Source organism: Budorcas taxicolor, chromosome 9 (genome assembly GCF_023091745.1).
Source record: "Budorcas taxicolor isolate Tak-1 chromosome 9, Takin1.1, whole genome shotgun sequence".
Taxonomy (NCBI): domain Eukaryota; kingdom Metazoa; phylum Chordata; class Mammalia; order Artiodactyla; family Bovidae; genus Budorcas; species Budorcas taxicolor.
Window position 1 is genome coordinate 64,769,486 of NC_068918.1, and position 12,866 is coordinate 64,782,351.

Consider the following 12,866-nt stretch of genomic DNA (forward strand, 5'->3'; position numbering starts at 1 on the left):
TTGGCAGGTGGATTCTTTACCACTAAGCCAACAAGGAAGCCCACAAATACACATTAGGTAAACATGATTTCACTTCATTAGAAGTACCAATGCTAATATAAGCAACAGCTATACAGAATAGTAGGATAGTAGGATTTTGGTAATATGTTATTCCTTTTGCCAGACTGTATTTTTTAAGCATTATGCTATGCTAAACATTTTTCCTTTTTTAAAAAAGAAAGTTATCTAACTAGTAAAATTACAAAAGGCATTGCCTAAGTGTTTCTTTATTTTTCCAAGCATTAAGATGCCTTTCAGAAAGGATTAAAAAGGCCTAAATGGATGCAGATAACAAAAATAAATCCCATGCAATTATGAATTCTTATTTCTATTGTCTAAAGGGAATTTTCTGTAGAAAAGCTATCTGACTAGATTTCAAGGAGTCAAATTAACACCCTACTTTATCTTTAGCTCCTCTAGTTCTGTGAAGAGTCATAAAACAATCTCCAATAACATTCATGTGAAGTGAAAGTGAAGTCGCTCAGTTGTGTCCGACTCTTTGCGACCCGATGGACTGTAATCTACCAGGCTCCTCTGTCCATGGGATTTTCCAGGCAATAGTACTGGAGTGAATTGCCATTTCCTTCTCCAGGGGATCTTCCCAACCCAGGGATCGAACCCAGGTCTCCCACACTGTAGACAGACGCTTTACTGTCTGAGCCACCAGGGAAGTCCAGTAATATTCATAAAGACCCAGTTTCTCAGGTACTACAAACAGGCTGCTTACTAGTTATTGCATTCTTTCTCCTTCTCTACCCACTAGAAATATCTGTTTGTACAAGACTGTGCAGATTATTTCATTATAAAATAGATTATAATAGGTGGTTTCTGAAATTCCTTTAAGCTCTATGCTTCTAACACTTAAAGCTTTCTAAATCATTATTATATAGGCCACAATTAGAGTATGATGTTGCAATTTGATAACTGTACCTCTTCACTTTGCCATTTTCTCATGTTAATTTAGCTCTAACCTAACTAATTATGTCGAAAACTCACAGTTCTAACAGTCTCATCCCTATCCTTCCATGACTCTGAGAGGTACACTAGAGCAGGCCCTGGGAATACAAAGACACTGCCTGCCTTTTAGGGGTCTGAAGTTTTGGAGGTCAACAAGAAATTCATGCTGTGTGCTGAGTGGTACTGCAAAGCAATGGACAAGGTGCTGAGAACACAAAGGTGACAACTTTTGTGTCATTTCCTTTCCTTCCTATATCCAAAATACTTCTAAATTTATCTTCTTTCATATAAAATTTAGGATTCTACATTTTACATAATTTTAAAAGTTCTTAAAATGTTTTCACAACTGACACTCTATCCTGATTTATATATATAAGTTCAGTGCTTTTGTGTATGTTCTGGGCTTAATCATAAAAAATAAAGTGGTTTGCTCAGGAGATTTTTATCTTTATAGGAGGAAGAATGGAGGAAATAAGATATTTTAATCCTGTGCCTTTTGTATTTGAAGAGAATACAAGGTTTGCCATTATTAAAATTTATGTGTACTTATGTTATTAACTTCATAATAAAAATATAACTAAAAAATAGCACAGTCTTTCTTTTACACTATATTAACAGTAAGATTTCCTTTTGGTTCAACATTTAATACCTTTGGTCAACATCTGCTATTACACGTAGCCCTGTTACTGTACATAATTATCTTACTGGATACCTTATGCGTGCATGCATCCTAAGTCGCTTTAGTCATGTCCGACTCTTTGCAACCCCGTGGATGTGGCCCACCAGGCTCCTCTGTCCATGGGACTCTCCAGGCAAGAATACTGGAGTGGGTTGCCATGCTCTCCTCCAGGGGACCTTCCCAATCCAGGGACTGAACCTGTGTCTTTGTCTGTCTCTGCATTGGCAGGCGGGTTCTTCACTACTAGCACCACCTGGGAAGCCCAGATACCTTATAAATATTTCTATTTCTAATTATGATACTATTACTATAAGCTGGTGAGTCTACTGCTTTAGTGTCTCAGCTTTCTGCAGTTACGTAGCAGCCTCCTCCTTTTCCTTTCACGTTTGCTTCCTGAAGAGAATTTCTGTGGTCTGAATGGTTACGTTCCCCTACAATTCCTATCCTGAAGTCCTAACTCCCAAGATGATGATATTAGGAGGTGAGGCTTTGGGAAGGTGATTAGGTCATGAGAGCAGAGCCCTCATGAATGGCCTTAGTGCCCTTATATAAGAGGCCTCAGAGAGCTCCCTTGCCCCTTCCACCATATGAAGTAACAGCTAAAAGGTGCTATCTATGAATCAGAAAGTGGGCTCTCACTGGACATGGAATCTGTCAGTCCCTTGATCTTGGACTTCCCAGACTTCAAAACTAGAGAAATAAACAGTTTACTGCTACAGAAAACAGCTAGGATTTTCCAGCTGTAGACTGCTCCGTATATCAATGCTCCATATCTTTGCTTTCTAGTTTCATTTTATCCTTTAACAGAACACTGAGATAAGATAGAAAATTATTTTAATTTTTCAGGTGAAAAAACACATGTAGAAATGATAAACTTTTTGACCAGTGTCAAATAGAAAGTGATATCCTTCTGTCTAGAACCAAAATGCTCTAGTTCCTTCTTCAGCCTTTCCCTCCACACTGTTGTCTATTTCGAACAGTACCATTTTTTTTGTTTTGGTGGTATTTTAAAAAGCACCAATGTAAGAATAACAAAATGCCTGGACAGGAATTCAGCGCTCTGATTTGTGCTCAAATCCATTAACTTGACTACATTTTCCACAGGCCCTGCATCCGTAAATGACACAAGCTTTCTATCAGAGTATTCATCGTGTCTGTAATATTAAAACAGATGCTTCACGACATGACCAAGAAACAGGTGGCTTTAATATGTCTTAACATTTGGCATGCATACGTGATAAATCACTTCAGCCGTGTTCAACTCTATGCTATGCTCTGGACCGTACATAGCCCACCAGACTTCTCTGTCCAAAGGGTTCTCCAGGCAAGAATACTGGAGTAGGTTGCCATGCGATCTTAATTTCTCCTACTAATCTAATAACAGATATCCAAAATGTTAACCTACAGACAGTTACATATGTTACAGCTTAATCTTATCCAAATATAAGGATTATATTATCCTTATATTATAGGATATATATATTATCCTTATATTATAGAATATATAAGGATAATATTATCCAAGTATAATATTAATATCTGTTTTTGAATCATTCATAATTTGTACTTCAAGAACGCCATTAATTTATACACAGAACCACAGATGTCAAATTTCAACTAGACACTACTTTATTGCAAAGATATTTTAAAAGTAGTTATATTAAAATATTAATTAAAATAAAATTTAATATTACATAATAAATAAAATTCATATTTTGGACTATACTGAGAATATAATGGCTTAATGTATTATAATTATCTCCAACATTTGCAAAGGAGTGAACAATTAATAATGATACTAGACAACCAAAGTTTTAATTTTTAGGGGTCTTCCTATTAAAATTGAAAACAAACGCTACATTTCACCACAGGTATATATGGCTACCTTCTTCAGTTACTTCATGAAATACAAAATACAAAAACTAAATTAGTAGTGTAGCAGATAGTTTAATGTTTTAAAAACACAGGCTCTGGAGTTAGACAGTCTGGCAAGTGACATCATTTTATCAACTGTGTGACGTCATTCAGGTTGATTTCCCTGGCCATCAGTTTTACCATCTGCAAAATGAGGATAATACTGGCATCTACCTTGTGAGGACTGGGAAAGACTGTAAAGATAATGTATGTAAAATGCTAATTAGAGTAGGGAATACTTAATAAATAAACAAATAAATGCTTGATAGCAGAAATACTTGATAAATGTTAGCTACTACAACTACCACTATTATTATTAGACCCAAATTTACTAACTAATCATATTGATCATGTCTTTCATTCTTTATTTTTATAAAATTTAAGGGTGGATAATTCTGTTCTATGGATTTACTGCACATCAGTAATATGACAGGTTAGGTATAGGACCTTACAAATAAACACCATGGGCTTATTGTTACTAGGCAAGTTCTATAACAAAAATTTTATAGGAATGTAAAGGTATATATCACATGAACTCTGGTAAAGCATGTCACAATGTGAAAAATACACCTATCAACAATGACCAACAGAGGTGATCATTAATAAATATGAATCCTATAAATAAAATCATGTTTAGTGTCAACAGTAGGTTGCTTTTCAGTTCAACTATAATTCTCCCAGAGGTTTAATGAACTACTTAGGAAGTATGAAAGATAGGAAAAGCACATGGTTCTGATTCCTGGGTTTCACAGCCCTGTTCAACCTGGCACACAATAGATGCTCAATAAAGATCTGCTTTGTCTCAAACACAATGACGGAAAAGCACTCCAGAGTTAATGCTGACTCAGAGGACATACTGCCACCTAGAGAAAAATTAGGCTCACTACCTGGAATTATTACACAATGCTGACAACTCTGAAAACTAGGCTTGATCCTACATAAAATACTACATGTATATTCAATACATGTCAGCATTCTGCCTGCTGCTGCGTCTCTTCAGTCGTGTCTGACTCTGTGCGACCCCACAGATGGCAGCCCACCAGGCTCCTCCGTCTCTGGGATTCTCCAGGCAAGAACACTGGAGTGAGTTGCCATTTCCTTCTCCAATGCATGAAAGTGAAAAGCAAGAGTGAAGTCGCTCAGTTGTGTCCGACCCTCAGCGACCCCATGGATTGCAGCCTTCCAGGCTCCCCCATCCACGGGATTTTCCAGGCAAGAGTACTGGAGTGGGATGCCATTGCCTTCTCCTAGGTACCACTTAAAATAAAGACAAATAGGTCTCCAACTCTACTTCCCACAAAGTACAGATAATACAAAAAAATCACATGTTTCACAGAGATGAAGAATAAATGGTTTTATAGGAACAAAAAAAGGTTTGCATATTAGACAATCAAAAGCTAATATTTCAGGAAATCTGCTAAAAAGTTTTGTGTAGTAAATGAAAGCATGTATTCCAAGTCCAGACTGTATGGATCCAAGTCCTGGTTCCCATAAAAGAGGGATAATTATGGCACCAACCTCATAAGATTATCGTGAAAACTTAAATACATGTAAAGTGCTTAAAATAGTACCAGGTCCATGCAAAATGCTTCGTATCAGATGTAATTACCAATAAATGTAGAACAGGATCCTACATTCTGAGGTAGGCAAGTATTGATTAATAACAGAACATTAATTGCTAAAGTCTAGCTTCATAAATTTAATTCAGGAGAAGCCGTTTCTCTGACTAGTACTCTGTTATTATGGGAATCCTAAAAGTACATTATTTGTGGTACCTTGTGACTAAATTTTGTATTACTAGATGATTAACTCTTTCAACATCAGGCAAATACAACTGCCTTCTGAAAGTAAAAATCATATTTCTTACCAAAAAAAGCAAAAAGTCAGTAGAATGAAAGACCCAGAAGACCACAACCTGAACATATGCTTAACAGGGAAAGATGCTTGCTGACTCTTCACAGATTTTGCTAGAACTGAAAGATGGATGATACATTTAGCTACCATTGTGGTCTCATTCACAGCTTATTTAGCTGATTAAAAAATAAAAAAAAAAGAACTTGCTCCATTTTCCTTGAAAATTGCCTAAACGTATCAGTGGCTCTGATAAACACAATTTTAAAAAATCATGTAACTGTTTTAGATCTTTCAATTTTAATATCATGAAAACACTTATGTAAAACTACATGCAAACTTTATTTTCAGACAAGAAAATTTGAGCAAAATAGTTCTGTGTTAAAAGATAAATAAAATATAAGGTAAAACTATAATAGATCAGTAATAAATACCATAATTTTCACTGAAAAAAATTCAAAGACTTCATGATTCTGGCTTGTATTTAATGAGTAAAACAGAGTCTGAAACAACTTTCCTTTTTTTCATAGTTATATACCATTTATGAGAACTGTGCTAAATCTTCAATTGCTTGAGAGTACGTAACGTTTTCTTAGGATGCTTCTTTTTAAAGATAGGCAGCGATGAGTTGGGAAAATGTGTTGAAGCCTTTTGAGTTTTGCTCATAAAGATAAGTCAGTATATCAAAAATGAACTGACGCTGCAAAAATAATTTTAATATGTGTATTATTTGAACATTTAAATTTCTAAAACACCATGGAAATCCCTCCTCTACATTAAGACAGTGTGGAAATAACATGATGTTCTTAATTTTATGCATTTATTTTCTAAAACAACTGAGCTAGAAAGATATAAAAGGAAAAGGCTAACAGAAAGAAAGAAAGAAAAAAAAAAAACCCCTGTTTTCAGTTTCATTCCAAAGAGATGCTATCAGCATATGAAAACAAAAGTTCCCATAAAGTCAAGTGTATACTGGTTGGATGAGCATAACTGTCCATTTTATCTTTTTTGTTTTAATATGGTCCTTATCAACTTACCTGACTTTGCTGGTGGCTCAGACGGTAAAGCGTCTGTCTACAATGCGGGAGACCTGGGTTCGATCCCTGGGTTGGGAAGATCCCCTGGAGAAGGAAATGGCAATCCACTCCAGTACTATTGCCTGGAAAATCCCATGGACAGAGGAGCCTGGTAGGCTACACAGTCCATGGGGATGCAAAGAGTTGGACATGACTGAGCAACTTCATTTTCACTTTCTACCAACTTACAAAGTAGTTTCACAGTTCCTATCTCATGGCATCTTCACAAACAACTCTTGCAGGCAGGACAGGTAATAGCAGTAGTAGTAGGACCACAGTCCCAAATCAATGTGGAAGATGACTGTAGCCATGAAATTAAAAGACGCTTGCTTCTCAGAAGAAAAGCAATGACAAACCTAGACAGCGTATTAAAAAGCAGAGACACTACTTTGCCTACAAAGGTCCATATAGTCAAAGCTATGATTTTTCCAGTAGTCATGTACAGATCTGAGAGCTGGATAATAAACAAGGCTGAGCCCTGAAGAACTGATGCCTTCAAACTGTGGTGCAGGAAAAGATTCTTGAGAGTCCCCTGGACAGCAAGGAGGTCAAATCAGTCAATCCTAAAGGAAATCAGCCCTGAATATTCACTGGAAGGACTGATGCTGAAGCGGAAGTTCCAATACTGTGGCCACCTGAGGCGAAGAGCCAACTCACTGGAAAAGACCCTGAAGCTGGGAAAGATTGAAGGCAGGAGAAGGGGACGACAGAGGATGAGATGGTTGGATGGCATCACCAACTCAATGGACATGAGTTTGAGCAAGCTCCGGGAGGTGGTGAAGGACAGGGCAGCCTGGCAGTCCGTGCAGTTGCAGAGTCAGACACAACTGAGCAACTGAACAGCAACAGTAGGACCATTCACTAGACAGGGAAATCGGAGCACCAGGAAGGCTTGTGCAAGACCACCAAAGAAAGAGAACGGAGCCTAAAACCAATGCTTTCAAAGACTTGGCTCTTCCTACATATGATTCTAGAATGGACTCCTTAGGCTAAAAACCTACTGTTGAAAAAAATAAATGGACAAACCTAATCTAATGATGAACTTGTATCAAAGACAAAAAAGCAAACCGAAGAAAAAAGATAAAGGTGGAGCTTGAAATTGCATTTGTAGTGAAAATTTCAAAAGCAAATTAGAAATTGAATGAAAACTGTTGTGAAACTCCTTAAGAGTTTGAGGAAATAACTGTATACCTATTTCCTGAATAACAGCCCCAGTTACAGAGTAATGAGGTATAACTCTTATTTTTTCTGTGAAGAGTAAAAATGTATAAAAGAAAGACTTGTCTCAGGACCTATGTTTGAACTAGACAACAAATTTGGACACTGGATGATTTGAGAAATCCACTTGTCTTTTCCTGTGATCAGGCAGTATTGACTTTTGCTAAATTGATTGTAATAGTAAATGGTATTGTGTTGTTTAACAATTCACCATTAGTAATAGTGTTCTGTAAATTTGAATATGTGTTACAGAAATTCATTATTTCTTCTCTGTAAAATTCTTTAAAACAAGATAAATCTCAAACTTACATATATTCTCTAAAATAACTCACCTATAAAGAAATAAGATTCATACTATGATCAAAACTTCAGGTTTACAGCTTAATTCAATTGTTTAACAACTTAGCACTTATCACAAACATTAACCGATTCACACTGTGTTAATGTAGGAAGCTTAACCACCTGCATTTCACTAATTTAAGACATTCTGTCCAAATAGTTTCACAACGTTATCTAAATGCATATTTATTTATTTATGTACTTATGACATTGTGTGTAAATCATCTTAGCAAGAATGGTGAATGGTATATTAAACAAACTAAAGAGTATAAAAACCATTTATTTTTGTATAAGAATTAACACATGAAGAAAATGGAACTGCAATTTTGAGAGTGTCATCACTATCAATACCACACAGAACAACAAAATCCTAATTTCAGGTCAGAAATTAAGGAAATATATGAAAAACAGAATAAATCCAAATGATTTGAATAACGCCATAGAGTGAGTGAAGTCACTCAGTTCTGTCGGACTCTTTGCGACCCCATGGACTATAGCCTACCAGGCTTCACAGACCATGCGATTTTCCAGGCAAGAGTACTGGAGTGGGTTGCCAATAATGCCATACTATTCCTTAAAAATGTATTCAAAGTCTATTTCCTTATTATTTTCCAAAATTAAAGAACAGTGTGATTTTAATGTAGAAAAAGGCACTTTTGCTGAGGCTTGACTTTTTTTTCCCTTCCTTTTTAAAGTTTATTTTTAATTGGAGAATAATTGTTTTACTATGTTGTGTTGGTTTCTGCTGTACAACAAAGTCAATCAACTATAAGTGATTTTTTGGTCTTCTTTTTTATGTTAAGAAACTCTCAGAAAATCATAACTTATTTAAACTGTGCTTTAGTTAAAAAGAAAAACAAAGAATAAGAAACTAACTCAATATTCAAGTAAAAACATTACAGATTCACATACCCTAAATGTTATTTACCTTTTAAAGTTAGAGATACTCCGAAATCGTTTTTAGGTGAATTTTATTTAAATTGATCTATGAAGAGAATGACCACCTTTCTGTGATTACAATACAAGAGCACAACCATTATGTATACTTTTGACGATATTTAAATTCCATAATAAAAATGCTCATGACAAAATAAAATGTTATAATAATATGATCTTTTTAAAGCTGCTTGGCCTTCATAATACATTCAAGAGAGTTTTGTTAATACAAAGAATGAGTTTTCACAGAGCTCATAATTTCCAATTCAGCCTAAAGGTAAAGGTTACTCTAAATATTCTCCCCTTATCAAGCAGTCGACTTACCATTGAAATCATAAATATATAGGAGAATTGGCTCATTCTGCCCAAATGCACAAAATGCAACCATATTTTCAAGTGGATGATAAGCAATGTCTCGAACTGGTGACTTGAATGGTAGGTCAGAATACATTGCTACTTGCTCTCCTAATTAAGAAAAGACATTCAATAATTTGTACTATCTCAGATATTTCTCATTAGAAGATTATCCTGCAACTTATCAAAAAAAGATTTATGGTAAGTAATAATAAACCTCATGCTATTTACAGGAAAACCTTAAATACTTATAGTTGAGCTATTGTTGTTTAGCTGGTAAGTCATGTCCGACTTTTTCAACCACTATATTAAACAATTATTTTTCATTCTCTTAGACTTCCTTTTTCTTCTTTTCAGTCCAATGTCTTGATGGAGTTTCAAGGCACAAACTAAAGACAAAAAGCTTGGAAGTAGAGATCTGTAGAGATCTGAGATCTGATAGAGCTGAGCAAAAGCCAGCTAAGAAACAACTCCACGGAGAACTATCAGGGAGGAATATCAGGACTAAAACTAAAGAAATTCTCTGGTTGGGGGAAGTTTAGTGAGGAATTAATTTTTCTTTTTTTTTTCCCCCAGAGGCTGTTTGATGTACCATCTGCCTTAAATATATATATATTTATACTATATATACAATATAGATATACTATTAATGCAGAGAAGGCAATGGCACCCCACTCCAGTACTCTTGCCTGGAATATTCCAGGGATAGAGGAGGCTGGTGGGCTGCAGTCCATGGGGTCGCTAAGAATCGGACACGACTGAGCCACTTCACTTTCACTTTTCACTTTCATGCATTGGAGGAGGAAATGACAACCCACTCCAGTGTTCTTGCCTGGAGAATCCCAGGGACGGCGGAGCCTGGTGGGCTGCCGTCTATGGGGTCACACAGAGTCGGACACGACAGAAGCGACTTAGCAGCAGCAGCATACAATGACTACAGTAGAAGTTTTGAAAATCAGAACTCAAAAAGCAAAGAAGAAAAATGAAATCCTAAGTGAACTGATTAGTCAAAAACGCCTAAAGGGAGAGATGAAAATAATAAAGATGAAGTCAAATAATGCTCATTAAAAAAATTTTAAAGTAAATTTTATATAATTCTATTGCTAAACAAATGTTTATGAAGGTTTGGTTTTTCTTTCAAAAAAGCAAAGTGAAGCACAAATGAACTATCCAATGTAACAGTTTATTTTATTGAATAAATTGAATTATAGTAATTCAGGTAAATGGCTATTAAGTTTCAAATATCCAAAACTCTGATAGGAATATGTTTGTTTCTAATAAAAATGTACTGTAGATGGTTAACCATTTGTATACCTAGTTGAACTCTAAATTCAGTTCAGAACTGAATTTGGTATTACAGTCCCCATTAAATACTTCTGTGAGATCAACAATATCTCATTACCAGCAAGGAAAGAATAAATCTTAAATTATAATGCAAAATTCTAAATCCATGAAGATATCAAAACCACAAAAAATAGAATTAATATAAATTCAGACTGTAGCTGAATTTCATTATCAGCTTTCCAATTTTGAAAAACATAACTGAGAACTTAAAATCAGAATTTCCTTGAAAATTATTCCATAAAATGGCAGTTTTTATACTTCATCAAAAACAAAACAAATCTTTTTAAAGTTCAATGAAATGCTATTTACCTGTTTCTGGGTTCCAAACATATACTATACCATCCTCACTTCCAGCAAAGAGAAAAGTCCCACATGGTGTCAAAGTGCTATGAATCTTCTCTCGATAATTTGCTGCACCTACAAATTTCCTTGCTGCTAATCTAGAAATAAAAAGATTTTATAAATGTAACTTGTCTTACCCATTTCACTGACTAGTGGTAGAAAAACTTTTCAATACTTCATTTGCATTTGACAAGCAACTTGTGAGAATCTGTTACACAGGATACATTCCATGAGGGATAGAGAATAAAGTAGAGGGAGTTCCAGAGCTCAGGGAGCTTATAATTTAGCAGGAGAGAGAAGAAATGCACCAAAGAAGAATAGAAAGTGAATGTAGAAAGTGCCACAAAAGAAGAACAGAAAAAGTCCTTTGCAGATTTGGATAAGAGAGAGAGATGATTTCTAGCTATGGAGCAAAGAAGATGCATTTGAATTGGTAACTCAAAAACGAACAGAATTTTTATATTCTTATATTTTTCCCATGCAAAAAAATTTTAAAATCAATGAATACTTGATTGCTGCAGAAATATTAGAAAAACCATTATTGAATCATCTCTTAAATATGGCATGTACCCTTTTGGGCTTTTAAACGTGTGAATAATAATAACAGCTAACATTTTCAGTGCTTATTATGCGCCAGGTGGCTCAGACAGTAAAGAATCTGCCTGCAATGCGGGAGACCTGGGTTCAATCCCTGGGTTGGGAAGAACCCCTGGAGAAGGGCATGGCAACCCACTCCAGTATTCCTGCCTGGAGAATCCCATGGACAGAGGAGCCTGGCAAGTTATAGTTCATGGGGTCACAAAGAGTCAGACATGACTGACCGACTAAGCACAGCACAGCACAGGTACTATCATCATCATTGGTTTACAGAGAGGATATTACATATACTGCTCTGTTATTTGCTTTTTTCAGTCAACAATGAACCATGAATAATGGTTTTTCATGTCAGAAAATAAAAATAATGCATTATCATTTTAACAGGCATATATTATATCATTGCCTAAATGTATCTTAAGAGATTTTCTATTGTTGGGTAACTCTTAGGGTATTTCCAGCATCCTAAGAGTTATCCAACATGTTTCCCCTAGCATGAATATGATTTCTATGAACAACCTTGTGTGTGTGTGTGTGTGTGTGTGTGTGTGTATACACACACATTGCACTGTTTCACAATTATTTTCTTAACATAAATTCCTAAACCCAAGGTTACTGGGTCAAAACTTCTGCTATTTCTGTTAATTTAAGTATAGGGTTGGTCAGAAAGTTCGTCAGGGTTTCTCTGTAAGGTGTTATGGAAAAACCCAAATGAATTTTTTGGCCAACCCAATACTTTACATCTATAAACTAGTTTATTACCCACAAAACACTTACGAGGATGGTGTAGTACTCTTCCATTTGTGTGAGGGGGAAAAGAGACTAATCAGTTAGTTTAAGGGATGGGACAGGCAGCATCTGACTATAAGCAGTTTTCCTCCAGAGCCCAAGTATGATCATGGACTGAATACTATACTACTTAAAAAGAGAACAACTAAACTCTGCAGGCCTGGACTTCTAAAAATCTGGCTCAAATCTCTATTTGATTAGTCTCTCAGCATTCCTTAGCAAGAAACCAAAGCTCATATGGACTAACTCACTCTGCTTTGAACACAACTTCTATTATCCCACATCCTGACTTTATTCCAGGCTTTCTACCCTAGAGAGGACACTGCCATCTTATCTAAATTCTATCCACCCTTCAAGATTGAGCTCAAAGACCAGATTCTCCATAGAGCCTTGAACGTAAGGCTTTATTATAGCTATTCAGCTTCACTGTTACC

General features: G+C 35.7%; 1 protein-coding gene across 1 annotated transcript in view; it reads right to left on the reverse strand.

Annotated features, from left to right (window-relative positions):
- Positions 1 to 12,866, reverse strand: part of AHI1 (Abelson helper integration site 1) — a 240,372-nt gene that overhangs the window by 150,440 nt on the left and 77,066 nt on the right. Inside the window, exons 16-17 of the mRNA XM_052645614.1 lie at positions 11,017 to 11,147; positions 9,334 to 9,474 (exon numbers count right to left, since the gene is read on the reverse strand). Of these exons, the coding sequence (XP_052501574.1) occupies positions 9,334 to 9,474; positions 11,017 to 11,147 (272 nt within the window). The remainder of the gene's footprint in view (positions 1 to 9,333; positions 9,475 to 11,016; positions 11,148 to 12,866) is intronic.